General features: G+C 54.5%; 3 protein-coding genes across 3 annotated transcripts in view; 1 reads left to right on the top strand and 2 right to left on the bottom strand.

Annotated features, from left to right (window-relative positions):
• Positions 1-27,123, bottom strand: part of AGPAT5 (1-acylglycerol-3-phosphate O-acyltransferase 5) — a 660,206-nt gene that overhangs the window by 67,697 nt on the left and 565,386 nt on the right. The window lies entirely within an intron of this gene.
• MCPH1 (microcephalin 1) overlaps positions 1-27,123 on the bottom strand; it is a 54,043-nt gene that overhangs the window by 9,887 nt on the left and 17,033 nt on the right. The window contains exon 11 of the mRNA XM_049790610.1: positions 24,750-24,827. Within this exon, the coding sequence (XP_049646567.1) occupies positions 24,750-24,827 (78 nt within the window). The remainder of the gene's footprint in view (positions 1-24,749; positions 24,828-27,123) is intronic.
• ANGPT2 (angiopoietin 2) lies at positions 1,243-23,573 on the top strand. The gene is made up of 9 exons (XM_049790616.1): positions 1,243-1,556; positions 14,351-14,506; positions 16,670-16,791; positions 16,925-17,161; positions 17,357-17,477; positions 17,731-17,832; positions 18,370-18,536; positions 22,358-22,488; positions 23,387-23,573. Exons 1-9 carry the CDS (start codon positions 1,272-1,274, stop codon positions 23,545-23,547), a joined length of 1,482 nt encoding a protein of 493 aa, XP_049646573.1. The 5' UTR covers positions 1,243-1,271; the 3' UTR covers positions 23,548-23,573.

Below are 27,123 nucleotides of genomic sequence, written 5' to 3'. Positions count from 1 at the left end.
GGAGTCCCAGCACCGGAAGAGAATGGCAGCAAGGCAGCAAGACAGGCTCCACTGAGCTCCCAGCATGTGGCAGGCTGACAGGAACCAAGCTCAGGACCTTCCCCTAAAGGGCAGGTGCCAGGTGCTGGAGCTGCAGCCTCTAGTGGGCTTGAAGTTGATTCTGATCATGGAAACGGGTGATTTCGATGACAAGATTCTGTGTCAAAGCAGAAAGATGGAAGAAAGCAGCAGATATCTCCCTATGGGATCCTGAGCGCTCGCTCTCTCTCTCTTTCTCTCTCTCTCTCTCTCTCTCTCTCTCTCTCTCTCTCTCTCTCTCTCTCTCTCTCTCTCTCTCTCTCTCTCTCCTTTCTTTCCTCCCTCCCTCCCTCCCTCCCTCGCTCCCTCCCTCCCTCCCCCTCTCACATCAAGCTTACCCAGGGAAGTATTTTCCCTACCAAAAAAGAAGGGGGGCATAGTTTACAAGAGCAAGAAGGCTTCCTCTCTGCAATAACAAAAATAAACCCGAGTCCCGGCATATTTGTAGTGTTTTTATTCCTAGAGGAAAAAACAGGAACTTTCATTGTACTTCAGAATCCCAGCAAATTCACCAGTGATTTCACCAGCTGAGCACTGCGAAGTAAATCTCTTCCAGACAAAGGCGACCCAGCCTCTTTGCTGGCGCTCCTTCCCTCCCTCCCCCCCTCCTGTCAGGGGGGGACTGAGGAGGTGCAGAGCAGAGACACAGAGACGGATCCCAGGACTGCAGGACCACGCAGCCCCGCGGGGGGGAGCTGCCCCCCCACCCAGCAGGCTCTGCTGACCCCCACCCCTTATAGGAAGATAACAGACCAGCCCCCCTGAGGGCGGGGCCCCTCGCCAGCCTGGCTATGCTTATCAACTTATCATATAAGGAGAGGAGCGAGATTGATTTGGATCCCGACCGGACTGGGGGCAGGCAGGAGCTTCAGAAGAGGAGGAGGAGGGGAAGGAAGAAGAGGAGGAGTCGGAGTCCGCACAGCCTTCTCCAGGCAGCCTTACCCCTGTACCCTGCTGCCTCTTGGCCACCAAGTCCAGCCAGGAGGTGGAGGGGGTAAGGGGAGAGACAGAAAGACAGAGAGACAGACAGACACACAAACACACACACACAGATAGAGACAGAGGCAGAGAGACAGAGAAAGAGTGGGGAAAGAGCAAGGCTGCAGGGAACTTTCATTGATGGACCTTAAGTGGGGGCCGCAGGGCTGTTGGCTTGAGTGTAGGCGCAGCTGAGTGGAGCAGAGCCGGGGACAATGTGGCCGTTCCTGGCACTGGCCCTGAGCAGCGAGCTGGTGGTGGCTGCTTATAGCAGCTTCCGCCGGGGTATGGAGAGCGCGGGCAAGCGTGAGTACCAGGTGCAGCACGGCGCCTGCAGCTACACCTTCCTCCTGCCTGAGGTGGCCGAGTGCCGCCCTCCGGCCGGTGCCTATGTGTCCAACGCAGTGCAGAGGGACGCACCGCTGGACTACGACGACTCAGTGCAGCGGCTGCAAGTGCTGGAGAACATCCTGGAGAACAACACGCAGTGGCTGATGAAGGTAGGGCTGGGGTCGAGTTGCCGCTTCCTTCTCTCTGTTCCCCACAAAGGGGCCGTGGATGCCCTGGCATGAGTGCGCCAGGGCCTGGCCAGCCGGGAAGTGGTTTTCATGAATGCGATGCAGGGGGTGTAGGGGGTGGCTGCCTGCCGTGCTGGTGACTGACCTCCCTCACCGGGTTGGGTGCCGGAGTGCCACCTGCTTGCTGAGTTTTACTGCTAGGACAGGCACTACAGGGACAGAGGAAATCAAAGCATGGGCCACCCTGTTTCCCAGAGCTGTGGGGCTGACTATCCCCCCTCCCCAACGAGGGCTGCTCACTGCTCCTGAGGACCCCCAGCCTGGTCCCACAGGCAGCCTGAGGTGGGAACCACCTGTCCCAGGAATGGGGACAGGGCCAGACAGAGCAGGATCAGGAAAGTTCTGCCACCTTTTGGTTTCTTCCCTCCTCAAATCATGGGCTTCACACTGAAACCCAAGAGCTCCTTGCACCCTGGCATTTCCTTCCTTGACCTGTCTAAGTTCCGCAATAAAGTGGACACAGATCGCCCAGCAGCAGCAAGATGCCTCGAGGAAGCCCTCACCATCGTGCTCTAGCCTAAAGCTGTTCTCAGTCAGCACCGATCCTCCCCCACCCCCAGAAGGGGCCTCCCACCCTTTCGTGCTACTGTCAACCTGTGACCCCCAAAGATGCCTCATCTGGATCTCAGGACAGATCAATGGGCAGATTTGAGCTTCTCAGTAACTCAGCACCTGGAGAGAGGAAGTTGCTGAGGTTGATTGAGCCCAGGAGCCCAGATGAACCTGGGCTGCTGCCCTGAGCTATGGAGAGAGGGAGGGAGGGAGGGAGGGAGCCAGAGAGCAAGCAAATGAGCTTCTGATGGGGGGCTCCCGGTTTGCAGCGAGCTTACTCCCCAAAGCTGCAGACATGCAAAGAACAGTGAGACTGAAAAGTAGGCAGCAACAGTCTGAAGGTACCCAAACCTCTGCCGGCTTGGACTCCGGCTCTGCTTATGCCATGGAAGGTGTGTGCGAGTCTGTGATGGTGTGTGTATATGTGAGAGTCTGTGATGGTTTGTGTGTGAGTCTGTAATGGTGTGTGTGTGTGTGTGTGTGTGTGTGTGTGTCTGTGTGTGTGTGTGTCTGTGATGGTGTGTTTGGCTGCACTGTGGTGGGTGCTGTATGGACTTTCAGATCTGCCCAGCTGGCTAGTCTTTCTTGGAAGCAAACAGTTGGGGTACAGGAAGGAGTGTCTGGCTGAAACACCTGTGTGGAGACTCCCCGTAATATGAAGGAAGGTTCCACTTTCCCACTTCACTGCTTCTCCCGAGATAAACAGCCCCTGCTCCAGCAGAGTCCCACAGGTGGTGGCCCCAGTTTCTTCAGCTCCAGGTTCTGTGGGTAAACGTTTGAACAGCAGCATGATGGAATCCCCAAACTCCTGCCTGAGATCCTGGCTAAGGAGCACCCAGGGGTGAGGCTGGCTTGGTCTCAATGCACCTGTACCTGCTCCCCAAGTGCACTTGAGCCCCTGAATGCACTGGGCTCGCCCCATTCCCCAGCCTGCTAGCTTGGTCCCTAAGGCTGCAACCTCAGGCTGGAGAAGAGCAGGAAGGGGGGGAAGGTAGCCAGCAAGATGGGAGGTTCACTGGGATGATGAGAGAGAGGAGAGAGGAGAGAGGAGAGAGGAGAGAGGAGAGAGAGAGAGAGAGAGAGAGAGAGAGAGAGAGAGAGAGAGAGAGAGAGAGAGAGAGAGAGAGAGAAAAGAGAGAAAGGGAACTGGTGGGACAGAGGGAGGGAGGGAGGAAGGGAGTGGGAGAAAGGAAGAGAGAAGAAAGAGAGGGAGAGAGGAAGAGAAGAGAGGGAGGGAGAGAAAGTGAGAGTGATGAGAGATGAAGAGGGAGAAAATGAGAGAGGGTGTTAAGAAGGAGAGAGTGAAAGAGGAAGAGAGGGTCAGAGGGAAGAGGGACAGTGGGGGGCGGGAGAGGAAAAGAGGATGAGAGGAAACTTTATTTGTTTTGGGCCACATTGGCAGTGCTCAGGGCTGTCTCCTGGCTCTGTACTCTGGGATCATTCCTTCCTAGCAGTTCTTGGGGGACCCTATGGGATGCTGAGGATCAAACCCAGGCCGGCCATGTGCAGCAAACACCCCCTGCTGTCCTATCTCTCTTCCTGACAACCTGTAAACTTTGGAGAAACTGAGCCCAGAAGGAAACTGTTTTTTTTCCCCTGAGCCATGAACACTGAGGGGTGCGACTTGCACCCAGGCCCGAGCTCTGTGCATTGGTTGAGAAGAAGCCCCCTCATTGCCCCGGGTGACCCGAGATCCCACACACACCAACAAACAGCCTGCCCGGGTGTGTTTTCTCCGTAAGCGGAAGTGGGGAGGAAACACAACAGCTCCCCACGCTGGACACTGAAAAACAACTCGCAGCTCTTGATGGACAAACATTTCCTCTGTCTGTTCCTCTATCTATTCGTTTCCCATGGGCAGGCAGGGGGTAGCACAAGTGATCACCCTGACCGGGGCACTGTCCACATCCCACAGCGGCTGCTCAAGTCTGGACCCATGATGCAGCAAAGAGAGGGGAGAAGGGGTTCCAGGGTGGTCCATGAGGATGCCAAGGTCTGAGAGCACTCCAGGGAGAGCATAGGTATTCCACAAAGGAGGCCAGGGTTTGAAAGAGCCCTGAGCCATGCAGGTGCTCCATGAAGGAGGCCCAAGCTCCATCCCCAGCCCTGAGCACACTGGTGGTCAACAGCCTCCAAACAGTGATAACAGAAAGCCCCCCCCCCATTTTTTTTGTTTGTGGGTCACACCTGGCAGCACTCAGGGGTTACTCGGGCAGAAATCGCTCCTGGCAGGCTCAGGGTACCATACGGGATGCCGGGATTCCATATGGGATGCCAGGATTTGAACCACCGTCCTTCTGCATAGAAGGCAAAAACTCTACTTTCATGCCATCTGTCTGGCCCTGAACAACCCCCCTCCCTCCCTTTTTATCCTAGGGTTAAGGCTCAAGAGAACCAGAGGTCAGTGTTGCCACTGCGGGCAGGTGTGTGTCCATGTCTCATCATGGACACATGTCTCATCAAGGCTGTGGGGACAGGGCGCTCATTACTGAACCCAGAGGCATGGAAGATGTGTGTGCTCGTGCCCTAGGAACATACGGTCACTTCTAGTCATGCTTTCCTTGGGGACACAGCTGAGTCTGAGGATGTTTCTCCTCAGAGGAGCCCATGGACAGACACACAGGTGACCAGACACTGGCTCATCTGTAGCTCCTGAAAGTGGGCTCCCATCAGCTCTTCCCCTGGTTCAACTGTGTCCTGGTCCCACTGTCCCACGCACAGGCCGACAGGGTGAATACGACTAGTGGGTTCTCTGTCCCCTCCGAACTGCTGCTCCAAAGAGGGGCCTGAGGGCGTTGCCGGCAGGGCTGCTCCATTTCTCTTGTTTGGTTTTGGGGATACACGTGGAGGTACTCAGGGCCGATGCCTACCTCTGTGTTCAGGAATTACTCTATCTGGGATGCCAGGGTTCAAACCCAGGTTGACAGCGCCCCCGAGAATGCCCTCCTTGCTGTGCTATCATTCTGACCACCCTGAAGCCGGACTCTAGAGGTCAGGAGTTGTGGACCTGACCATGAGGGCAGGAGCCAGGGTCCGACTGAGGGTGCCAGTGCTGTCCCTTACTTTCTCTTTGCCATCTGGTGCAGAGCCCTGGGCACAGTGCTGTTGCTGAGTCTCAGGTTTTCGCTCAGCAAACAGTGCAGAAAGTGAGTGTGTCACGGAATGTAAGAGAGGTCAGGCCCACAGTTGGGGGGGAAATGAGTGTTTGTACCTCCTTACACACAACACACACAATATGCACACACGTACTCACACATACACACGGAAACACAGACACATATGCTGACAATCACTTTGTCTTACTATCACACATATTTATACACTCACATATAGACACACATTTAGACTAACCACACAGAGCCACACACTCATTCATCCACACAATCATGCTCATTTGCTCTTATACACTCATGCATACACAGCTCAAACATGCAGAGAGAAATAGATTCAAACACAGACTCAATGGCACCAAGACACCATCACACGCATATTCCCACTCATACAGATATTCCCAAAGAAACACAAACTTACACTCACACACACAAAAACAACATGTACAGACACACAGACTCACACTCATACACGGCACAAAAACACATGTGCAGAACCACACTCAGACTCACACACACTCCGGCCTTTCTAGCATCTGGGTTTCACCTGGGAACCTTCCCTATCTGCACCCAGAACTCCCTGAGCCCCCTTCTCCCTGCTCCCAGGGAACCCGAAGGGCCAGGAAGAGGCCCGTCAGCCCCTCCCCCACCTCTCAGATCTGCATTCTGGAGCAGGACACAGGAGGGCAGAGGCCTGGTGGGGGGGTTGGGGCTGCCCCACTTCAAGTCTCAATGAGCCCCTCTGTGACCTGCATTCTGGAGTCCACTTGCCACCCACACACACTCAAGGAGAAGACTCAGCCCTGACTGTGGGGATGTTGCTGGGCTGCCCTGCAGACATTTCTCTCTCTGGAGAGGTGGAACCCAATGACGGTGTCAACTGCTCTCTGCTGGACAGTTGTAAGCACTTGCCTAGGGATGATGGGAGGATTCCTTTTAGCTTTATTAACTGTATTAACTATCTGCTCTTGGGGATCATGAAAGATCATGACACACAGATCTAACTTGGAAGTCCCCTGAGCAAACCGGTCTTAATAGGAAGTTCTGAGGCAACAACTCTGCGTGACAGGGCATCACTCTATGTGGCTGAATAACAAAACAATCAAATTCCAACCACACACTCATTATCTATGCTTAACATTTGGCTTATGTGTATGAAGTTCCTTTTTATTTTTAACTGCTAAGGAATGGGTTTTTAAATTTCCTTAAAAACAAAAAACAATTTGCCCTGGCTCGAACTGAATAAAGTGTTGTTAATGACAGGAATTCCTGGCCAGAGTGGGTCAGGTCGGTTCAATGTAGCTGTGGAATGCTCTTAAAGGCAGCCCTGGTCAGAACAAGCCTGCTTCACGTGAAGGAAACGCAAGCTCAGAACAGCCATCGGTCCCCACGAGTAATGATGAGACTCTTGGGATATGGAAGCCTGCAGTGGCCTGTTTCCAAAGGGGAGCTCTTTTCTGGGTGACACAAACATATCACTCTTCTTCAGGCCTGTGTTTGCAGCACCTAAGTCCCTCACTGCTAGGGGCAATCTGTGTCACAGACTCATGGCAGTAGGGAATGGGGAATTGATGGGTGAGAGGGGCCTGGGACTGACGGGTGTCTCATGCCTTTTGTTTTGTGTTTTTTTGTGTCACACCCTGCGCTCAGGGGTTACTCCTGGCTCTGTGCTCAGAAACTGCTCCTGAAAGGCTCAGAAGAACTTACATGGGATACCGGGAATTGAACCCTGGTCTGTCCTGAGTCAGCCATCTGCTTTCGAGGCAAATGCCCTGCCACTGTACTCTCTCTCTGGCCCCACACGCCTTATTTTCCTCTTTCACCCCAAGATATCACTGCCATTAAAGAACAGGAGAAGTCCGGAGTGATGGCTCAGAGGGAATAGCACTTGCCCTGCAGGTGGCCAACCTGGATTCCATCCTCAGCATCCCATATTGTCGGTCCCTTGAGCACCACCAGGAGGGATCCCTGAGCACAGAGCCAGTAGTCGACCATGAGCACTGCTGGATGTGGCCCTCAAATCTCTCAATAAGAAGCAGGAGATGGTGAATGCATGTGTGAGCAGACGGTTCTGGGACTCAGGGCATCTCTGGTCCTTTTGTCGGCTAGTCTAGAAGCTGGACAGGGAGCTCTGCAGCCACAGACCCGGCAGGCTCTCAGCCCTCCCCTCTTGCTCCTCAGGGAAATGGTCTGTATGGGAGCTTCCCCAGGTGCCTGGTGCTGTGACCAGGAGGGACAGAGTCCCATCTGGGGGGGGCAACAGGTATAGTTTAAGCTACCAGGAGACGAGATGGGGTGAGACCCTGGAAGCCAGGACCCCACGAGGTCGACTCTCCTCCGCCTCTAAGAAGAGACTCAGTTGTCAGGGGTTACCACACATGTCCCCACCGATTGCATGGGGCAGAGTTTCTTCACTTTCATCTCTAACGGGGCCAAGGAGGGAGTTTATGGGGCAACAGGTCTATGACTCCCCCAGGACTCTGACCCTGAGGCCCGTCTGAATTGGGGAGGCAGTAGGTTCAGGTCATGCCATGGAGCTCGTGGGAGCTGCTGACACCCGAACACTGAACTGGGTTTGAGGGATGGGGTTAGTCCATCGTGAGTTCTCATTAAGTGGGAGAGTCAGAGCTGTGGTGCCTGGGCTCAAGCATGGGAGTCCATGCTCATGAGGTCAGGAGTGTGGAGATCGTTTCTGGGCACTCCTGTAGTGCACCAAGGTGCAGAATTCGAGTGCTGTACTGTGGCATAGAAAAGCAGCACATATACCTGCATACGCATGCACTTGTACACATAGACACAGATGCACACATACATGCACATACTACTAGACATGTGCAGATACACCAGATGTGCCTGTGTCTGTTACCTTTGGATTCTGGGGCTGGTTGGGCTCCCAGCTGTCCTGTAGGATCACTAGGAGGAAACAGGCCTTGCAGGAAGCTGAACTGCATGTGTGTGTGTGTGTGTGTGTGTGTGTGTGTGTGTGTGTGTGTGTGTGTACACATGGGGATAGCCTTGGTGCAGGCTCCTTAGAGTGTCCCGGGGTGGGTCTGTGTGACTCAGGTGCACACACGGGGAAGGCAGGAGCCTGGGGGGGACAAAGGACCTCCTCCAAGGCAGACATCTCAGTGACAAGCAGAGATGAGGCCCTTGGAGATCCCTGATATCACTGGGGTGGCCCGGGTAGTCCAGCACATTGTCCTCAGGCCTCCCACAGTTCTGCTTGCCCTGCCAGCTGAGAACGACCCTGGGGAGGTTTCTGTGCTCCAAATAGCAGAAAACCCCAAAGCAGAAAAACGTGGGAAAAAAGCGGGTCTGACCATAGCCTACCCCTAGCAGGTCTCTCGGCCGCTTCCTTCCAGGAGTGCCAGGCTCACTTCCCTCCCGTGTTTTTCTAAGGTTGAGCTGGCCTCACTCAACTGTGTTTCAGTCACCAGTGCACATGCATGCAGCGGGTACATGACCACACATGTTCTGTACTGTCCTGTGGCCTCTCTCACGGCCCTTGCCCAGCCTTGAGCTGACCCTGTGTCTGCAGGGCAGGGACTCCCCGACCTGCGTGCCCATGTTCTAGGGCCACGATGGCGAACCTATAACATGCGTGCCAGCGGTGGCACGCGACAAGGCCTGGCAGCTGGCATGCGGGAAGGTCCGCAATTAAGATATGCAGCGCGTGCTGCATGGTTTTTAGATACTAAAATCTTGTTATTAAGGTTTAATTGACGTGCTGGCACTTTTGAGGGAATTCTTTGGTTTTGTGCGGCAGTTTGGGCATGCAGACTCAAAAAGGTTAGCCATCACTGGTCTAGGGTGTGGCCTTCACAGGTGCAGGACAGTGGTGAGCACTGGTAGTGGACATTCTAGTGTGTGTGGGGGGTGAGCACTGAACACAGGCCTGACAGTGGAAGCTGAGACTCAGCAGAAGACTGACTGACTGCTCGAGCTACATCTGTGTGGGCAACACATGCAGATCTATCTCCAGGGGTTCCACCCCAAAACCCTACTTCCTGCGTCCAATAACCCCAAACTCGTCCTGACGAGCGACTCCCTGGGGCTGCGGGGGCTGCGTGGATGAGCCATGGAATTTACTTGCTTGGATTACTGATCGCAATCTTTGCTGGTCAAGTGGAAGCAATGAACTAGCTCGAGGGCGGCCCAGTGATGGAGAACATTGGCCTTGACACACTGCCTGGGAAAGGCTGTCTGGTTTCTGGTACCACGACAGGACCCATCCTTGGAATGAGCCCACTTCAGTCTGACTGAGAAACCTGACAGGAAGCCAATCCTGAATGAATGACATGCTTGTGACGTTTTCCACGATCCTGAATGAATGTCACACTTCTTACATTTTCCAAGCCTTGTGGTGGCAGAGGGAGGGGTCAGGAATTTTCACTCGCTCCCATTGACACTGACATGCTCACAAGGCGGGAGGCTGAGGTGCAGTTTCCTTCGGGGAGAGTGACTCAGACCGGTTTCCACCACAGGCATCTCCCCCAGGGCCCTGCAGTAATAGCCCACTGGGGGTTCCTAAGGGTTCCTGTGCTTGCTCTGTGCCCAGCCTACCTAACAGGCGAGCTAAGTATGAATTAGGGGTGGCAGTGGGCCCCTGGGATGGACCTCTCTGGAACCAGTGCACATTTTGTTCCTTTACTGGTCTGCAGAGTAAGGCAGGGCAGGGAGGGCATAGGGGTGTAGCCTGGTCCGCAGGGAGCTGAGCCTCAGGATCCCTTGCAGGTGGCTTCCCTGGTCAGGGACACGCCCTAAGGAGGACCTCATGCAGGGCCTGAAGTTCACTGGTTCACTCTGAGGAAAGGAGATAGTCAGGCTGATGCGGGGTCTCTGCCCAGTCTCTTATCACCGGTGACAGTTTCTCCTGTCACCGGGGCCAGCATGCTCTTGGCCACGCATACTGCAGGGCCAAGGCCCATTTCCAAGGCTAGTTTCGATAACAGCCACAGACCTATCGAGTGTGGATGCTACCGGCTCCTTGAAACTACTGATAGTGGTTGAGATGGTCCAAGCCTCCGGCTGTGGTGGCAAACTCTCTCTCCCCAGAGGTTTCCTAGGAGGCCCATATCACAGGGGAGAGACCTAAGGGTCAGGTGCGTGTGGAACGGATGGACCCTCACCCACACAGGGGTGAGCAGTGCCCTTAGAAGGAGCATTCTCCTCACGCCAACACGGAGCCGTGCTGAGCCTTGGCAGGGAACTGACTCAGCAGAGGAGGGGGCTGCAACTTTCTGTGGGTGGAGGGGTTGTGTATACACACCCCTCAATATTGCTCGGGGCACCCCTGGGTTTTCTTGGCTTCAGGTAGCCGCTGGATGCCAGCAGATTGCAGCCATGACTCAGGCCTTGACTTATTTATTTATTATTTATTTTTAGACTACTGGGAATGGCCCGGAATCTTTCTTGGACTTCCAAGAGCAAATGCCTGTTACGCTCGATCCGGAAAGACTCATGTTTCAGAATGTGAAAGGGCCGATTTCCCTCACTGCAGGGATATTTGGGGCCTGGCAGGGCAACAGGGAGAGTTGGGCCTGGAGTGTATGCCTATCCTAGGTGCATTTTCTTGCTTGTCTGTTTCGTTTTTTTTGTTTGTTTGTTTTGTTTTTGGGTCACACCTGGTGATGCTTAGGTGTTACTCCTGGCTATGTGCTCTGAAATCACGCATGGCTTGGGGGACCATATGGGATGCTGGGGGATGGAACTGCGGTCCATCCTAGGCTAGCATGGGCAAGGCAGATGCCTTACCACTTGCGCCACCGCTCCGGTTCCTGTCTACTTTTTTTTAAGGAAGTGGCAGGGTAGTGGCCCTGGAGACCCTGACAGTGACAGGGGCCACTCACAGCAGTGCTGGGGGCTGCGTGGGGCCAGAGATGGGATTAGGTTGGACAGCACAAAGGTCCCAGTTGTATGAGAGTTGCCCGACAGCATTTCTGATGTTGGGAGCTGTCGCCAGCAACAGGCAGGTCCCACCTGGAGAGCTCAGCCACTCATTCATTCATTCCCCCACCCACTCATAATTCACTCACCCACACATTCATTCATTTACATATTCATTCATTCACTCTCAATATTCTTTCCTTTGTCTCCTCATTCCTGGGAGGCTGACATGGCAGGAGGCTTGTGGATATGCTGATCTCATGGACTGACTCGGGCACTTGCACTAGGCTATGAAAGTTCCCTCCTGTGCCCCTAAATCCTCCCCCACCAAATCAGCCTGGGGGCCATTCTTGAATGGATACAGCTGGGATATACTGTGAATGAAGATGCCATTCTGGAGCTCCTGCTGCTGGACATGAGGCTGGGGGCAGTATTTAATTTGAATGGTGAGATAAATTACGTTGTTTTAGGTGTGTGTGTGTGTGTGTGTGACCAACTGGACCATGAGTAGATTCTCTGGATGTAGCTGCACCGGGGGTGGCTCCAAGCCGAAAAAAGGATTCATACATGTTTCCTGCGGTGCACTAACACCCTATCAGATCCACTGGATCCTTCCCCATTGGAAAGCCTGTGAAAATCCAAGAAAAATTCTATAGCGAGGGAAAAACAGCCGAGAGAGTGCCCAGCAGTCTTGTGCAGAGCTTCTGTTCAGCGGCTCAGAAGCCACCCCCAAGCACTGGATCCTGAGACAGCTATGGAGGTCCCAGGCAGGGCTGGCTGCTGCTTTCAGGCACATGCAGTGACACTGGGGACCTGGGTGCCTAACTTGGAGTGAGCCTGATGCAGAAGTGGCCTCAGAGAGATGAAGCTCAGCCCCGCGGTGAGGTCCTAGTCTCCACCCCATTCTCATGCCCCAACACAGGCTTTCTGCCCACCCCACCACAAGTCTTCAAGCATCTTCAGGACAAGGCTAGCCCTCCCCCTCTCCCACTATTCAGAGCAGGGGAGTGAGTGGGGCCACAGCCAGTCTAGAGGGCCATTGACACGTGCTGTGCCCAACATATTGTTGGGCCTGAGATGCTTTGACATTCACTCATGGGCAATCTGAGAAAAAGAAGGCGATGAGGTGCAGAACTGAAAGGCCTCTTCCACTGCCTGGTCTAAGCTCTGAAATGGACTTTAAATTTAACTGGAGAGTCTGAGGCTGCTTGTGCCTCTGTGAGACCTGGAGGGGTCAAGGCAGAACAGAAATAACATAAGAATCATTGGAATCCCAGAAATTCGTGAAGAAAATTTCCAGGAAGAACCAACAGTCATGGACATCATTGTAGAGAAACTCCCAGAGCTAAAGACTGCATGCAACCAAATCCTGCATGCCCAAAGAATACCAGCTAAAACAGACCCGAAGAAAAGCACCCGAAGACACATCCTAGTCAGAACGACGAATCCCATAGATAGGAATAGGATACTGAAAGCAGCAACATCAAAAAGGGAAATTACATTCAAAGGAGCATCCTTATGATTTACAGCAGTCCTGTCACAAGAAACCCTCAAGGCCAGAAGGCAGTGGTGGGATATAGTGACAAAACTCAACAAAATGAATGCTTTGCCTAGAATACTGTACCCATCCAGACTCACATTCAGGTTTGAAGGAAGTATATATAGCTTTATGAATAAACAACAGTTCAGAAACTTTACAGACTCAAAACCAGCCTTAAAACAGAATGGAAGAGTCATTTCCTGTCCTGTTGAGGCTTAGGGGGACTAGAGAGAGAACCGCCTTGACTTAGCACTTTGGTATAGAGTTGGGAGGATAAAAATGACATATCCATGTGAAAATCATTACTTCATGTGTGAACTAGACCAAGAATCCAGTTCCAAGAGCTCTTTATTTATAGCTCCAAATCTCCTGAAGAAAATCTCCCCAAACATTGTCTCTGCTGGGTGTCAGGAGGGGACTCATGCAGCTTTAACTTTAACCTCCAAATTCCATTTCTCCCATGGTGATAGGGAGGGTGAAGAGTGACTCTGTGTGTGTGAGAGGGGGGGGGGGAAGAGGAGGAGAGAGAATAAAATCACCAACTGCTGCCTACAAAGTCTGAATTATTTTACACTGCACGTGTAAACAATCAGTCACCACTGAAAAAGGACAGGAAGAAGGATGGAAAGACCGAGGGAGGAAGAATGGCTGCAGTGCTTGGGTCAGTGCCCACTGTGAGGATTCCTTCAGGGGACTCAGCACCCATTGTGAGGGTGTCCCTCTGGGGTAGTTCACAACATCTGTGATATGTGATCAGGGTACTGTGCAAGGTGACAGGATGTGAGCAGGAATTGGGGACCTGGAAGCTCCTGCTCAGGGGCTCTGGAAGTAATGCACCATGACCTTGTTGGACTTAGCACCCGGAGTACCAAGACAGGGACTCCAGGGAGGCCAGGGCTAGGGGAGTGGTGGGAAGGGGCAGTCCTGCTGGTTCACTGGCATTGACACTCCTCCAGGGAATGGTTACCCCACCACACATGGGGCTTCTTAATAGGGAACGAGCAGTTGGTGGAAGTCAATAAGCAGTTTGATCATCAGCAACTTGAGAAATATTGGAGTTTTACAAGTGAGTGGTGAACAAGGTGGGAAAAACAGGCTTTCAGTGAGTGGAGCTGGAGGCAAAAGCGGAGGGGGGAGGAGAATGGGGAGGAGGGAGGAGACACAACACAGTCACTGTTATGCTGAGTGTCTCATTACACTGTTTTCATTTCGTTGGGCCGGAGCGATAGCACAGTGGTGAGGCCATTTGCCTTGCATGTGGCCAACTTGGATTAGGTTCCTGGTATCCCATAGGGCCCTAAGCCTGCCAGGAGTAATTTCTGTGCATAGGGCCAGGAGTAACCCCTTATCACTGCTGGATGTGGTCTTCCCAAACCAAAAGGCAAAAAAAAAAAGAAAGAAAAAACTGCCCCAGGGCTTAAGAAGCAGTGCTGGCCTTGCATCCCACAAACAGAGTTGGATCTCTAGCACTCCTGATAGTCCCCGGAGCCTGCCAAAAATGATGCCTGAGCACTGCTGGGTGCATACCCTGCCAAAGGCAATAAAGATGCTAGTGAGTGGCCCAAGCAAGGTTTAAAAACTAGCACCACCCGCAGACACCCACTCACCTGTACCCCATCACCCTGCAGCTGGAGAGCTACATTCAGGACAGTATGAGGAAGGAGATGGCACAGCTGCAGCAGCATGCCGTGCAGAACCAGACAGCCACCATGCTCGAGATTGGCACCAGCCTGCTCAACCAGACGGCGGCGCAGACGCGCAAGCTCACTGACGTGGAGGCTCAGGTGAGGTGCTGCTGTCTGTCCCACAAGCAAGGTGTTGGCGGTAGCTGCTAGCATGAGGTGGAGGGCGAAAGGGGTGAAGGATGGGGCTGGCGCGGGAACTCAGAAAGTGCAAGTGATGGTCAGAAACAGAGGCTGCAGCTAGAGCGACTCTGACTGCTCACGGTGGCTGTGCTGTGGGTGTACCTCCTTGCCTGCCCTGTGCCCATGCTCTGCTCTCACCCTCCTTGTCCCCTCTGAGGCTAGTGGGTGCTGTGCCTGGGCCTGGAAACACCTGGGTGAGCAGAGATTGGCTTCTCACCCAGCTCCAGGGTTTGGGAATGGCACCTGGCATGCATTGGTGGGGGCTCCAGGACCTCACCTCCAAGGGCCTGGGAGGGGGCAGCACCGGCCCAGGTCCTGACCCAGAAGACACCCTGCTCGTTTTCCAACCAGCTTTGAGCTCCCTGGCACTGGCAACAATCCATTGTTGGGAACCTGGGTGAGGCACAACTGAGGCTGGGGTGGGGACAGGCCTGGGTTGATAGGTGAGGGCATCAGGGTGCTCCTCACTCTGGCCTCTGCTTGGGGCTCCTGCCTTGCCTCTGCTCTGGCGCCTCGACTGCTTACAGGGTTGTCCCCAACTCTTCTGCACTGAGAGATGCCTGAAAACTAAAAGGCAGGTTCTTGTGGGCAATTCCCACAGCAGCTTTTCTCTCTTTGCTCTTCAGCTCAGAGACCCTGCATCTGGCTGCGTTCGGAGTGGGTCTGGTGTGCTTGCTGGCACCTTGCAGGGGTGGTATAGAGAAGATGGCAGGACCGCGGGCACATAGGCCTTGCTCTCAGCATGCAGGGAAGGCCTGGCTTGGCCACAAGGTGGGAGTTTCTGATCTATCTGGGTTTGCTTACGGTGCTTGGGACACACCTAGCAGCACTCAGGGGACCTGCCAGGCCAGGCTCGAACCCAGGCCTGTTGTGTTGCAAAGCCTGTGCTCAGCCTGCTGTGCTTCCTCTGGTTGACACAGCATAGCAGCTTGGAGGGAAATGCAGTTTTACACAACAGATCACAGGGTCCAGAACATTGTGGCCCCGACGGAAGAAAGAGACTCAAGTCCCAAAGGAGTCTTAGCACGCCCGTGGGCAGCACCAGGCTCAAGCTGATCAAAGCACTTGGGGCCTGTGGGGGGCAGCAGAGAAGGGACAGTGTGGGAACTGGGTGACTGATGCCACCCACCAGCCCCCGAGGTCAGCAATGTGGGGTCACCAGCAGATAATGTGGGCAGAGCAAGTCCTTGTGACTGGAAAGTCTGGGGGTGGTCAAGGCAGGCAGCCACCCTACCCTGGCGAGGCCAACAACATGGTGGTGCTTCCGGGCCCTTCTTCCTGGGATAATCCCTGTAGGCCTGACATCACCTCTGGAGAGGACGGAGGATGTGAGTCAAGGCTCTTCCTGCACGGGGCCAGGGTGGCCTTGCACAATGGGACAATGACCCGGCGGAGTAGCTGACAAATGCCAGACAGCTCCCCAAGCCTGCCCCCCCATGGGGAAATTGGGGAGGGTTTTGCTTTTAAGGTTTCCAAAGCCTTTTCAAAACAGAAAAAAGGAAGATGAACAAAGCCGGGTAGGAGGATCAGGTAAGGGTGGATGGGGTGGGGGTGGTGCCTGCTTCAGGAAAAGCTGCCCAAGATGATCCTTCTAGAGACTTCCAGAGGCCTTCACAACACCCCTCACCCATCCCGCTGCAGGAAAAAGTGGGGGAGAGACGGCGGAACAGGAAGACCAACTTTCAGGAGTAGGCAGGGAAGATGGGGACATGGGGATGGACATGTTCAGGCAGGTCCAGGGCATCTGGGAAGGGTCACGTCACCTCCGACTACGGAAGCTGCCTCAAGGGGAAGTGGGAAGGTGTTTCCGCCACGTTCGCCAGATTTCAGAGATGAGGATGTCACAAACAAGGCAAAAAAAGATGGTCAATGGGGCCAGAGCGATACCAAGCAGGAAGGGCATTTGCCTTGCACACGGGTGACCTGGCTTCAATCCCCAGCAACCCATAGGGTCCCCAGAGCACTGCCAGGAGTAATATCTGAGCTCAGAGCCAACAGTAACCACTGAGCACTGCTGAGTATAGCCCAAACCAAACAAACAAGTCAGTGAAAAGGATTTTTTGTTTTGTTTTGCTGTGTTAGGTGTTAAACCAGACCACCAGGCTGGAACTTCAGCTTCTAGAACATTCCCTTTCTACGAATAAGCTGGAAAAACAGATTCTGGACCAGACCAGTGAGATCAACAAGCTGCAGGACAAGAACAGGTAAAGGCTCAGCCACCCCAAAATTTCCTCTAGTGCCAGCCCCATGGCCCCAGAGATTGGCTGCTGTGCCTGGGACCAGCCTAGCCCCAGGTTACCCCTAGGGGCAGCTCTGATGTCCACCCCCCACCCCCAGTCTCCTGGAGCAGAAGGTCCTGGCCATGGAGGACAAGCATGGGCTGCAGCTGCGCTCCATGCGTGAGGAGAAGGAACAGCTGCGAGTGCTGGTGTCCAGGCAGGGCTCGGTGATCGAGGCTCTGGAGCAGCAGCTGGCCAGTGCCACTGTCAACAGCTCCGCACTGCAGAGACAGCAGCACCACCTCATGGACACAGTGCATGGCCTGCTGGCCCTGCTGGCCACGGCCACCCGTGAGTGAGGAGCTGGGACAGGGAGGAAGGTCAAAGGGTTGTGGAGGAGGGACAAATGGAAGTGGGGGAGAGGCAAGCATAGGAAGGATGGAGAATCTTTGTACTACTTGTGAAACTTAAGAGGATTCATTTCTCTCACACACACATGCTTTCTCTTCCCCCAGCTCTAAGTAATTCTGTTTTATTCTGCAGCCAAAAGTCCTTTGGCTGTTAAGGAGGAGCAGAGGACTTTCAGCGACTGTGCCCAGGTGCTCAAGTCGGGGCTCACGGCCAGCGGTGTCTACACTCTGAGTTTCCCCAACTCCACCCGGGGGGTCCAGGTGCGGCTTGGCAGGGCGTGGGGCAGAGGTGACAGCCACGCAGACTTTGGGCACTGGGGCCCCAAGGGGCAGGGGCCGTCTGCCTAGGGTCCTGGGGGTGTCCAGCACAAGCAACAGAAACTCCCCATGTGTGGGACCAAAGGGCATGGCACTGCTAGTGCCCACTGCTATGGGCTCACACTCGCTGTTCCTGGGGTCAGCCATGAGGGAGGGTCCTGGCCCCACTGCTACCTGTAACCACGAGCCCCTGCAGGCCTACTGTGACATGGAGACTAGCGGCGGGGGCTGGACTGTGATCCAGAGACGCCAAGATGGCAGCGTGGACTTCCAAAGAACGTGGGCAGAGTACAAGGAGGTAGGGAGCACCAGGGTGAAAGCACAGCCCTGCATGGGGGTTGTCCGGGGTCCAGCCCTGGTATCCCCCATGGTCCCTAAAACCCCTCCAGGCGTTAGTACTGAACACAGAGCCAGGAATGATCCCTGAGCATAGAGCCACGAGTAAGCCCTGAGCACAAAGCCAGGAGTGATACCTGAGTGCAAGATTAAGAGTGAACCGAGTAGAAGCAGGAGTGATCCCTGAGCACAGAGCCAAGAGTGAGCCCAAGAAGTGCTGGGTATGGCCTAAAAACCAACCCAAAAGAAGAAACTTAAGACTCAGAGCAGAGGGGCACATGGGTCCCCACCATGCAGACCAACCTCTGTGCACAGACGTCTGGATCCCCCAGTCCAGACACTGATGTGGGGCGGCACATGTCTACACTCTACAATTCCTAGGCCCCGTCCACCCCTACCTCTGCCCTATGTGCCCCGTGAGTCCCACTGCCCCAGACTTGCCTCTTCTCTAGAGTGGCCGAGCAGAGGGTGACTGGTCCCTCGTCCTGGTCTCCTATAGGGCTTCGGGGACCCGTCGGGCGAGCACTGGCTGGGGAATGAGTTCGTGTCACAGGTGACATCACGACGGCCATTCCTGCTCCGTGTCCAGCTGCAGGACTGGGAGGGCAGCGAGGCCTACTCGGTCTACGAGCACTTCTATCTGTCTGGGGAGGAACTCAACTACCGGTAAGCTGGCCAGGCAGGTGTGCTGGTGGGGTGGATAGTACTCCAGGGTCAGGGCCTGGCACTGTTCCCAGGGTCAAGGCCCTGAGGATCAGGTGAGAACCAAAGTTGGCACCAGCAGCCCTGTTGCCAGTGGAAGCATTTGTGTGAGTGTCTCTGCTGTAGTGACAGCAACCACTGCTTGGACTCTGCTGTCCCTGCGCTGGCCTCACTCACCAACAAGCAGAAGTGTCCTAAACCTTCCTGAGAGGGTGAAGTCTGGGGCTACCTGGGGGAATCTGACTGGCTGTGGAGTTCTGAGTGGCAGAGCCAGGAGGTGGGCCATGGGCAGCACATGAACAGAAGGGCAGGAGGGACAGAGCACATGGCGTGGGCAGCAGCGCAGGGTCAGTGCCTTGAACACGTCCATATTCGTCGCAGTGCAGGAAGAAACTCCAGGCCATTCTAGGCTGTTTGTTTGGGGGCCACACCCAGCAACAGTGGGGGTTGCTCCTGGCTCTGTGCTCAGAAACCACTCCTGGTGAGCTTGGGGGAACCATATGGGATGAGGGGATTGAGCCCAGTCAGCTCTGTGCAAGGCAAACATCCTCCCCACTGTGCGATTGCTCTGGGGCTCTGAAGTAAGTTCCCTGGGATGCAACAGCCCCTCAGCACCCAGGTTTGGGGGCTTGGGGTAGATGCGGTGGCTACTGAGGGGACGGGACTGTGCTGCCCAGCAATCTGGGTTCAGTCTGTGGAGAAAGAAGCTTCAGGGGCATGAGTGAGAGAACAGTTGGGAGGACACTGCCTTGCATGTAGCAGACCTAATTTTTGGCGGGGGTGGGGGTGGGGGGGTTTGGCCACATCCGGTGACACTCAAGGGGTTACTCTTGGCTATGTGCTCAGAAAATGCTCCTGGCTTGGGGGACCATATGGGACGCAGGGGAGATTGAACTGTGGTCCATCCTAGGTCAGCCGCGTGCAAGGCAGACACCCTATAGCTGCGCCACACCACTCTGGTCCCAGACCTGGTTTGGTCCCCAGCAGCCCATGTGGTCCCTCGAGCTTGCCAGGAGTGATCCCTGAGCACTGCTGGGTGTGGCCCAAAGTTAAAAAGGAAAAAGGAAAAGGAAGAGCAACTTCAGTGGCTCATAGACTGAGCAGTAGGCCATGACTTCACCTTTAACCTAATATTTTCCAACTGGAAATAGTTCAGGGCTATGCAGCAGAGGGATTAGATGCAGGAAGAAAGTCAGTAACATGAAACTCAAGGGTTAGACGCAGGGGTCTCAAACTCAATTTACCTGGGGGCCGCAGGAGGCAAAGTCGGGGTGATCCTTGAGTGCAAAGTCAGTAGTAAGCCTTGAACATTGAGGGGTGTGACCCAAACAACTAAAACAAAACAAAACAAAAAAAAAGATTCCTCTAGGGCAAGGCCACAAAATGTTGTACGGAGGGCCGCAAACGGCCCACGGGCCTCGAGTTTGAGACTCCTGGGTTAGAGTATTTCTACAAGAAGTCTTTACAAAATGGGTCATGAGCCTTGTATGCTGATAGATGAAAATATTCACAACCGATGTGGTTTTCCACAGATTAAACCATTTTGCAAGAGAACACTCTTTTTGGATGAGCCAGTTTATTTTATTTTTTTTTTATTTTAAAGCATGCTGCTTTACAGCATAGTCTACTTGGCAGTTAAGAGGAATTTTCAATCAAAAGTCCTTATCCTAATACAACATAATGTCAAGGTGATAAGAGAAACCATGGCATGATTAAAATTCAGGCTGAAGCCAAGGATTTCAGAAGCCAATGACATAGAGCAGTGAGGGACAGGGAGAGAGAGAGAGAGGAAGTGGGGAGAGGGAGAAGGAGAGAAAGAGGAGAAAGTTATCCCCAGGGGGCCGGAAAGATAGCAGTGGTAGGGCATTAGCCGATTCATGATTGATAGGGGTTTGAATCCCGGCATCTCATATGGACCCCCGAGCCTGCCAGGAGCAATTTATTTTTTTTAAATAATTTTCTTTTTTTTGGGGGGGGGGGCGGGGGCACACCCGGCATTGCTCAGGGGTTACTCCTGGCTGTCTGCTCAGAAATAGCTCCTGGCAGGCACGGGGGACCATATGGGACACCGGGATTCAAACCAACTACCTTTGGTCCTGGATCGGCTGCTTGCAAGGCAAATGCCGCTGTGCTATCTCTCCGGGCCCTATTTTTTTAAAAATAATTTTCATTGTGATCAAAGTGAATTACAAATATTTCACAGTAATATTTAAGGTACACAGTGACAATGAATTAGGGCCATCCCACCACCAGTCCCTGTTCCCAGCATATATCCCATACCTCCTCCCTTTGCCCCCTGGACTGCTAGTATAACAGGTTCTCTTTGTGTATAGCTTGTTTCCGAGGGCAGAGCCAGGAGTAACCCCTGAGTGCAACCAGGTATGACCCCCCCCCCAAAAAAAAGTTATCCCCAGAAAGTGCTCCTCAACACTGGAAAACTGAGAAACCATGTTCCAAGGATTGGATACCGTGTGGAGAGAATGAGGCTTTTTTGTATTGATTTTGCTGGAGTGCTCAGGGCCAATTCCTGGCAGTGCTTGGGGGTGTTGTGAAAAGAATCTGGGACAGCCTGAGACAAGTGCCCTGCCCTCTCTGCAATGACTCTGGCCCAAGAATGATTCTTTTCCTCAAAATGAAAAACTCTTGGTCCTTAAGCCCCAGCCCCTCACAAACACTGTGGTGACTCTACCAGACCCTGAGGTTGAGTCAGTTTGTCTGTCTGGCAGAGCTGTTGTCACCCAGAGGGACACGCAGCAGAAGGGTCTGTGACCAGGTGGCAGGGACAGAGCCCAGCAGGGTCCTTCTCAGTCGGTCAGCTCCTCCTTGGAAACCCAAAGGGTATCACTGGAAGTGAGATGGGCCTAAGCAGGGAGGGAGGGAGGGAAGGATGGAGGAGGAGGAGGAGGAGGAAGAGTGAGACTGGCGGCTGGGACTGGTAGCAGGGGCGAGTGGGAGCATGCCACCTCCATTGCTCTGGTGCTGTCCTGGGAATGGAAGTCAGGGTGCATGGCAGTGCCTGGCCTGAGACCACCAGGGGGGCACAGAATCTCGAGTCCTGGCAACACCTTAGAAGGAGGAATCAAGGCTGGGCCTTGACCTGAGCAGACCACGCTAAGGCACTGGCACAATAGTCACATTGTTGGGGCCAGAATTAATGCACAACAGGGAGAGTGCTTCCCTTGAAGGAGGCTGACTCAGATTCATTCCTTGGCATCCCATAGGGTCTCTGAGCATTGTCGGGAGTGGCCCCCAAAACAAATAAAAGGACCTCTGGGGAAAGCTACTCCCTGCTCTTGTGCTCTGACCTGCTTGCAATTCACCGGGTTTCGCGAAGCCGTCACACACTCGCCGTCCCTGTGTCCTTGTGGGCAGCCGGAGCTCAGAGATACTTGAGATGGACTGTCCCTTCACCTGGCTCAGCACAGCAGTGGCTGGAAAAGAGCTGGCTGGAGTACCAGGGCCCCTTCCTGAGAATCTGAGCATTTTTGCTGCAGATTTCAGGCCCATCCTGCCAGTCTCTTCCTGGCCTGACCCAGCCCCCATCCCTGGATCCCCACTGCTTATCTGGAGGTGGCAGGAAAGTGCTTCTAGGCTGTGAAGCCCCAGCTGCCTTCCTGGGGGCATTCCTCTGGGTGAGGGGCTGGTGATAAGTCTGTTCCTGTTTATACCAGGTGGCAACACACTGTCCAGAGCTCGTGCCCTTGCCAGATGTGGAGGGGGGGCTTCCTATGCTGACCACCTCGGCCCCCTCTGCATGCCTCAGTGTCTCCTCTGCCCGCCCGCAGGATCCATCTGAAGGGCCTGTCAGGGACAGCAGGCAAACTCAGCAGCATCAGCCAGCCAGGCAATGACTTCAGCACCAAGGACATGGACAACGACAAGTGCATCTGCAGGTGTTCCCAGATGCTGACTGGAGGTGGGTGCTCTGCTCCAACAGAGGCTGCCAGGGTTTCCCGCAGAAGGTCTTGCGAGCAGAGCAGGCTGAGGGGCTCAGGGGCAGGTTTATGTCCCAGCACCCAGCCTGGGCTCTGATGTTCCTGGCAGCCCGGTGGGAAATGTCACCACTGTGTGCTGGGTGGGCTGAGAAGGCCCCATGGGGTACTGTCAGGGCAGAGACCCAGGGTTTGGGGCCACCAGGATGAGGGACTCCATGAGTGGTACAGAGCAGTCTAAGTCCCCTGTGTTGTAGGGAAGGCAGCCTACTGCCTTGGTGCCCAGCTGTGTCTGGCAATAAGTCCAGCCCCAGGGCAACAAGGGAGACTCAGGAATGCCTGAATTTGCAACCTGCCATCCTGTCCCACACTGCCACCATAGCCATCTGAGAGCCCGAGCATGGTGTGAACCCAACCATGTACGTGGGGTGAGGGAATAGACCACCGCAGAACGTCTGGGGCTACACAGGCAGCTTTGCTAACAGGGAGAAAACAGATTTGTTGGCTCCGGCCCAGACTTGCGATGTGAGTGGAGGGGCGCAGTTTGTCTGGGGAAGTCAGACAGATCCCAGTCTGGTGGGACACGGGCCTTCCTCCTGGGCAGCATGGATGGTCACTTCTGGGTGGGTTGAACTCCATGAGTGAGGACCATATGGGGAGACTAGATAGGGAGGCCACAGGGGAAAACAAGTGGGGCCCATGGAGATAACAAGGGGCTAAATTACGGAGGAGACCCTGAAAGAGGTCACAGGGCATGGCGAGTTAGCTCTTCACTGAAACCTGCTCCGGTCCGGTGGACCCAGAGATAGAAAAGAGCCTGGCTTGAACCCGAGAGTCCCCCCAGTGTCTCCCAGCTCTGACGTGCATGTCCCCGCCCTCCAGGCTGGTGGTTTGATGCGTGCGGCCCCTCCAACCTCAATGGCATGTACTACCCGCAGCGGCAGAGCGCAAGCAAATTCAACGGCATCAAGTGGTACTACTGGAGGGGCTCAGGCTACTCGCTCAAGGGCACCAGCATGATGATTCGGCCTGCTGACCTTTGAGGCTCCTGGGCCCGGTTGTTCGGCCAGAGACACAGACACAGACTCACAGACTCATGCACTGCGGCTCTGAGGTGGCCGTCAAGGGGACAGACTGGCCCAAGACATGACGAAGGTGACCTGGAGCCCAGCTAGGTCTCACCAGGCCCTTCCTGTGCCTGTGTCATGCAGAGATGCTGCTCAGGGCCCAAACTCAGGGTCCCTGTCCCTGGCATGGTGGAGGCAGCTCAAAGCCACATGCACCCTGGTGTGTTCAGGGCCCCAACCTCGGGGAACAGACAGCACAGACGCACGGACATGAGGCACTGCTGGCTCCACCCCAGATTTCAGGGGACTTAGGGGATGTGTCTTTCTCCCCAGAGCCTCCGCAGAAGGTGCATCCTGCCCATTACATGCAAGGTATCTTTTAGTAATTAAATGTAACTTATTAGTTACATTTAGTGTGGCGACTGCCTGCTTGTACCCATTTCTGTATGGACAGGGTCCTCTGTGGTCCTGTGCTTGCTGTTCCCTCCCAGTGGGCGGCAGTGCTCATGGGACAGAGGAGGAACCCAGAGGGCAGAGACACACAGGCAGTAAGGGGACTGGGCACGGGGCAGCAAGGCTGGTAGGATGGGGATGGATTGGGGTACTTTTAGCTTCAGCTTGGAGCCTCATGAAAACGTTTCCATCAACTTGAGAGGAAACTGGAAGAGCAAGCAGAGAAAGGGTGGGAAGAGAATCCACTTGCCACAGGGGCTAAGGACAGGAAGGGGACATGCACTCAACCCAGCCCAGAGAGAATTGTGGGGGGTGGGGGAGCAGCCAGTGAGGCTCCCAGGCACAGCAGGGTCTCATCCCAGTCCCATCCAAACTGGCTCTGCTGCTGGTCTGTTCCAGGAGCATATCATGGAACAGCAAGACTCGCTGTCAGGGTTCGGCAGCTACAGATACCACTTAGGCTGCACTGAGGGCAGAGACAGGCAGGGAGACAGGTGGAGGCGGCAGTCTTACACCCTTGGCTCTGTACTTTGGGCTCAGTGAGTGCAAGGTCTACTTGGGCACAGGGTCTGCCTGAGCACACAGCATTGGGCACGTGCTGAGCCCCTTCACAGGCCTCACTGCCACTGAGTTACCTGACACCCCCGAGCCACCCATACCTTCAACCATCACTGCTCCCCAGAACAACATACGCCGCCAGAAGGAAGAGAAACTGTCAGACTCACTGGAGCCGCAGGGAAGTGGTCATGAAGCTCAAAGGGTTCCTCGGAGATCCAATGCCCGGCTTCCAGGGACCATAGCACCTGCGGAGAGAGGGACAGTGAGGATGCGGTGGCCCAGCTGGCATCATGCTGCCCACTGTGAGGCGGGGAGGCCAACCTTGGAGCTGTCATGTCTGGCTGCCGCAGGGTAGTGTTGGCTCATGTCCCTCAAAAGGGTTCTCCCTTTTGAGGTGGCAGCAGCTCTCTGGAGGCCTTGTAAAAGCACTCTGCTTTGCTCTGAAAATCCCTCAATAAGGGAGAAACACCCCCCTTGGGCTCCGGGTCCTTGGCGGGTCCCTTTGTCACTGCACCCGGGTGGCTATTTGTAAGCAGGAAAATGTGTGTGAATGCATATGTAAACATGTTTGATGTAAGCATCAAAGTGTGAATGTGTACCTGTGAAGGTATCCCATTTTGTATGTGTGTGCTCTTGCTCAAAGTCTGGTAAGGTGAGAGGCTGCAAGGGTAGCCTGAGGGCATGAGGAGAGGGCACAGCTGGCAGCTCTGGGAGGACCCTGGGAGGGTTGGGCAGTTCTCATAAATCCTTCTCCTCTCATGAATTTTCTATTTGGAAGACTTATGGTAACAAAAGCTTTGCCAGGGCCCAGCCAGTGCTTCTCATCCTGCCCTCTCCCTACTCTGAGTGCCCGGCTGCGACATGTCCTCCATGGAGATTCTGGACTCAGAGCCAAAGCTGGAGCCAAGTTGGGTCTACGGAGCGCACAGGGACAATAGTGGGAACAGCACTAGCTCCTCCAACTTTTCCTGGCACGTTTTTCCACCCTCTGGAGGGTTAGTGCTGGCTGGGTCTAGAGGGGAATGGGAAAGGTACCCTTTTGTGGGGCCTCCTGCATTTAGCACATGGAAAACCCCAAGTTCCCTGAGTTGCCCTTACACTGTATGGCCTGCTTGGGCTCCTCGTACTCCCACATGTGCACACATATGCATAATGCACCCCAAGTGTGCAGACACGCACACCAAAGTGTGCATAGAGCCAGCGCGAACAGCAGTCAGGATACAACAATGTCCATATGAAAGACGCAACTGGTGGGGCCGGAGCAGTGGCGCAAGTGGCAAAGCCTTGTGTGCGCTAGCCTAGAATAGACCGCGGTTCGATCCCCTGGCGTCCTTTATGGTCCCCCAAGCCAGGAGCAACCCCTGAGCGTCACCAGATGTGGAAGGAAGGAGGGAAGGAGGGAGGGAGGGAGGGAGGGAGGGAGGGAGGGAGGGAGGGAGGCAGGGAGGGAGGGAGGGAGGGAGGGAGGAAGGAAGGAAGGAAGGAAGGAAGGAAGGAAGGAAGGAAGGAAGGAAGGAAGGAAGGAAGGAAGGAAGGAAGGATTGAAGGATTCAACTGGGTCATCCCGGGCCCCTGTGAGGTTGGACCTTATTGCTGTCCTGACTTCCTGCCCTCTGTGAATAGGAAACAGGCAACTTCTCACACGGTTTTCTATTTCTTAGCCTCTGCCAGACAATCCAGCATAAAGCAGAAGACACAGTGGGCCCTGCCATGGCAGGCACTGCCCAGGGGCCCAGGAGTGGCAGACAAGAAGGCTGAGTGTAGATCCAATACTTTCTCCCCAGTCTGTGGAGCCTCTTCTTTCTGCACAGTAGTCCCAGAGCAGCCACAAACTCTGGAACTAAGACATTCTCAGGGATGTTTGCCTTGGACGAAGGCAGAGACTAAGGGCCAGGAGGAGCATTTTAGAAATCCCGATGGCAGGCAGGACAGGGCAGGAAAGGTGGCCCAGGGAAACTCTCCTTATGAAGTGAAGGGAGGGCAAAGGTAGGAGCTGGTCCACCTGAGAGAAGAGGTGATGTTTGTTGCAAGTCAGCCCCTGGAGATTGACTGATTGAGGGATGGAGGATGAGGCTTTTCTCCTTCAGCTCAAACCACACATCTGTTACCCTGTTCAGTTGGCGGTTCTGAGGTGAATGCGGCGGGAAGAAAGCCAACAGGCAGTAGGCTTCTGAAGAAAACAGCTCTTTATTCCGTGAAGAGGCCGAAGCCAAAAGGCCTAAGAATAGGCCGCAGGAAAAAAGCCCCTCGCCTTCCACAGACCCTTGCTTTTATGGTCCCGAATCAGGTACCACCCTAGGGTGGGAGCAAAATGCCAGGTCACCACACCTTAGGGTAGGGCACAATCACTGATCAGGGTAGGGTCAGTAACTTAATAATCCCATTAAAATGTTTACATACACAACAATGTTGAGTTGACTGGTTGGGGCACCATTCTCTCTCAAACCTCCTGGATGGGCCAGACAGCAGTCAAGGGTAGAGCGCAGGTGTGGCATGCTTAAGGTCCAGAGACAGATTCCTGGGGTCCCTAATGTGGGGAAC

Source organism: Suncus etruscus, chromosome 17, assembly GCF_024139225.1.
Source record: "Suncus etruscus isolate mSunEtr1 chromosome 17, mSunEtr1.pri.cur, whole genome shotgun sequence".
Lineage (NCBI taxonomy): Eukaryota > Metazoa > Chordata > Mammalia > Eulipotyphla > Soricidae > Suncus > Suncus etruscus.
The sequence above is the reverse complement of the archived record's forward strand: the minus strand, read 5'-3'. Positions and strand labels throughout refer to the sequence as shown.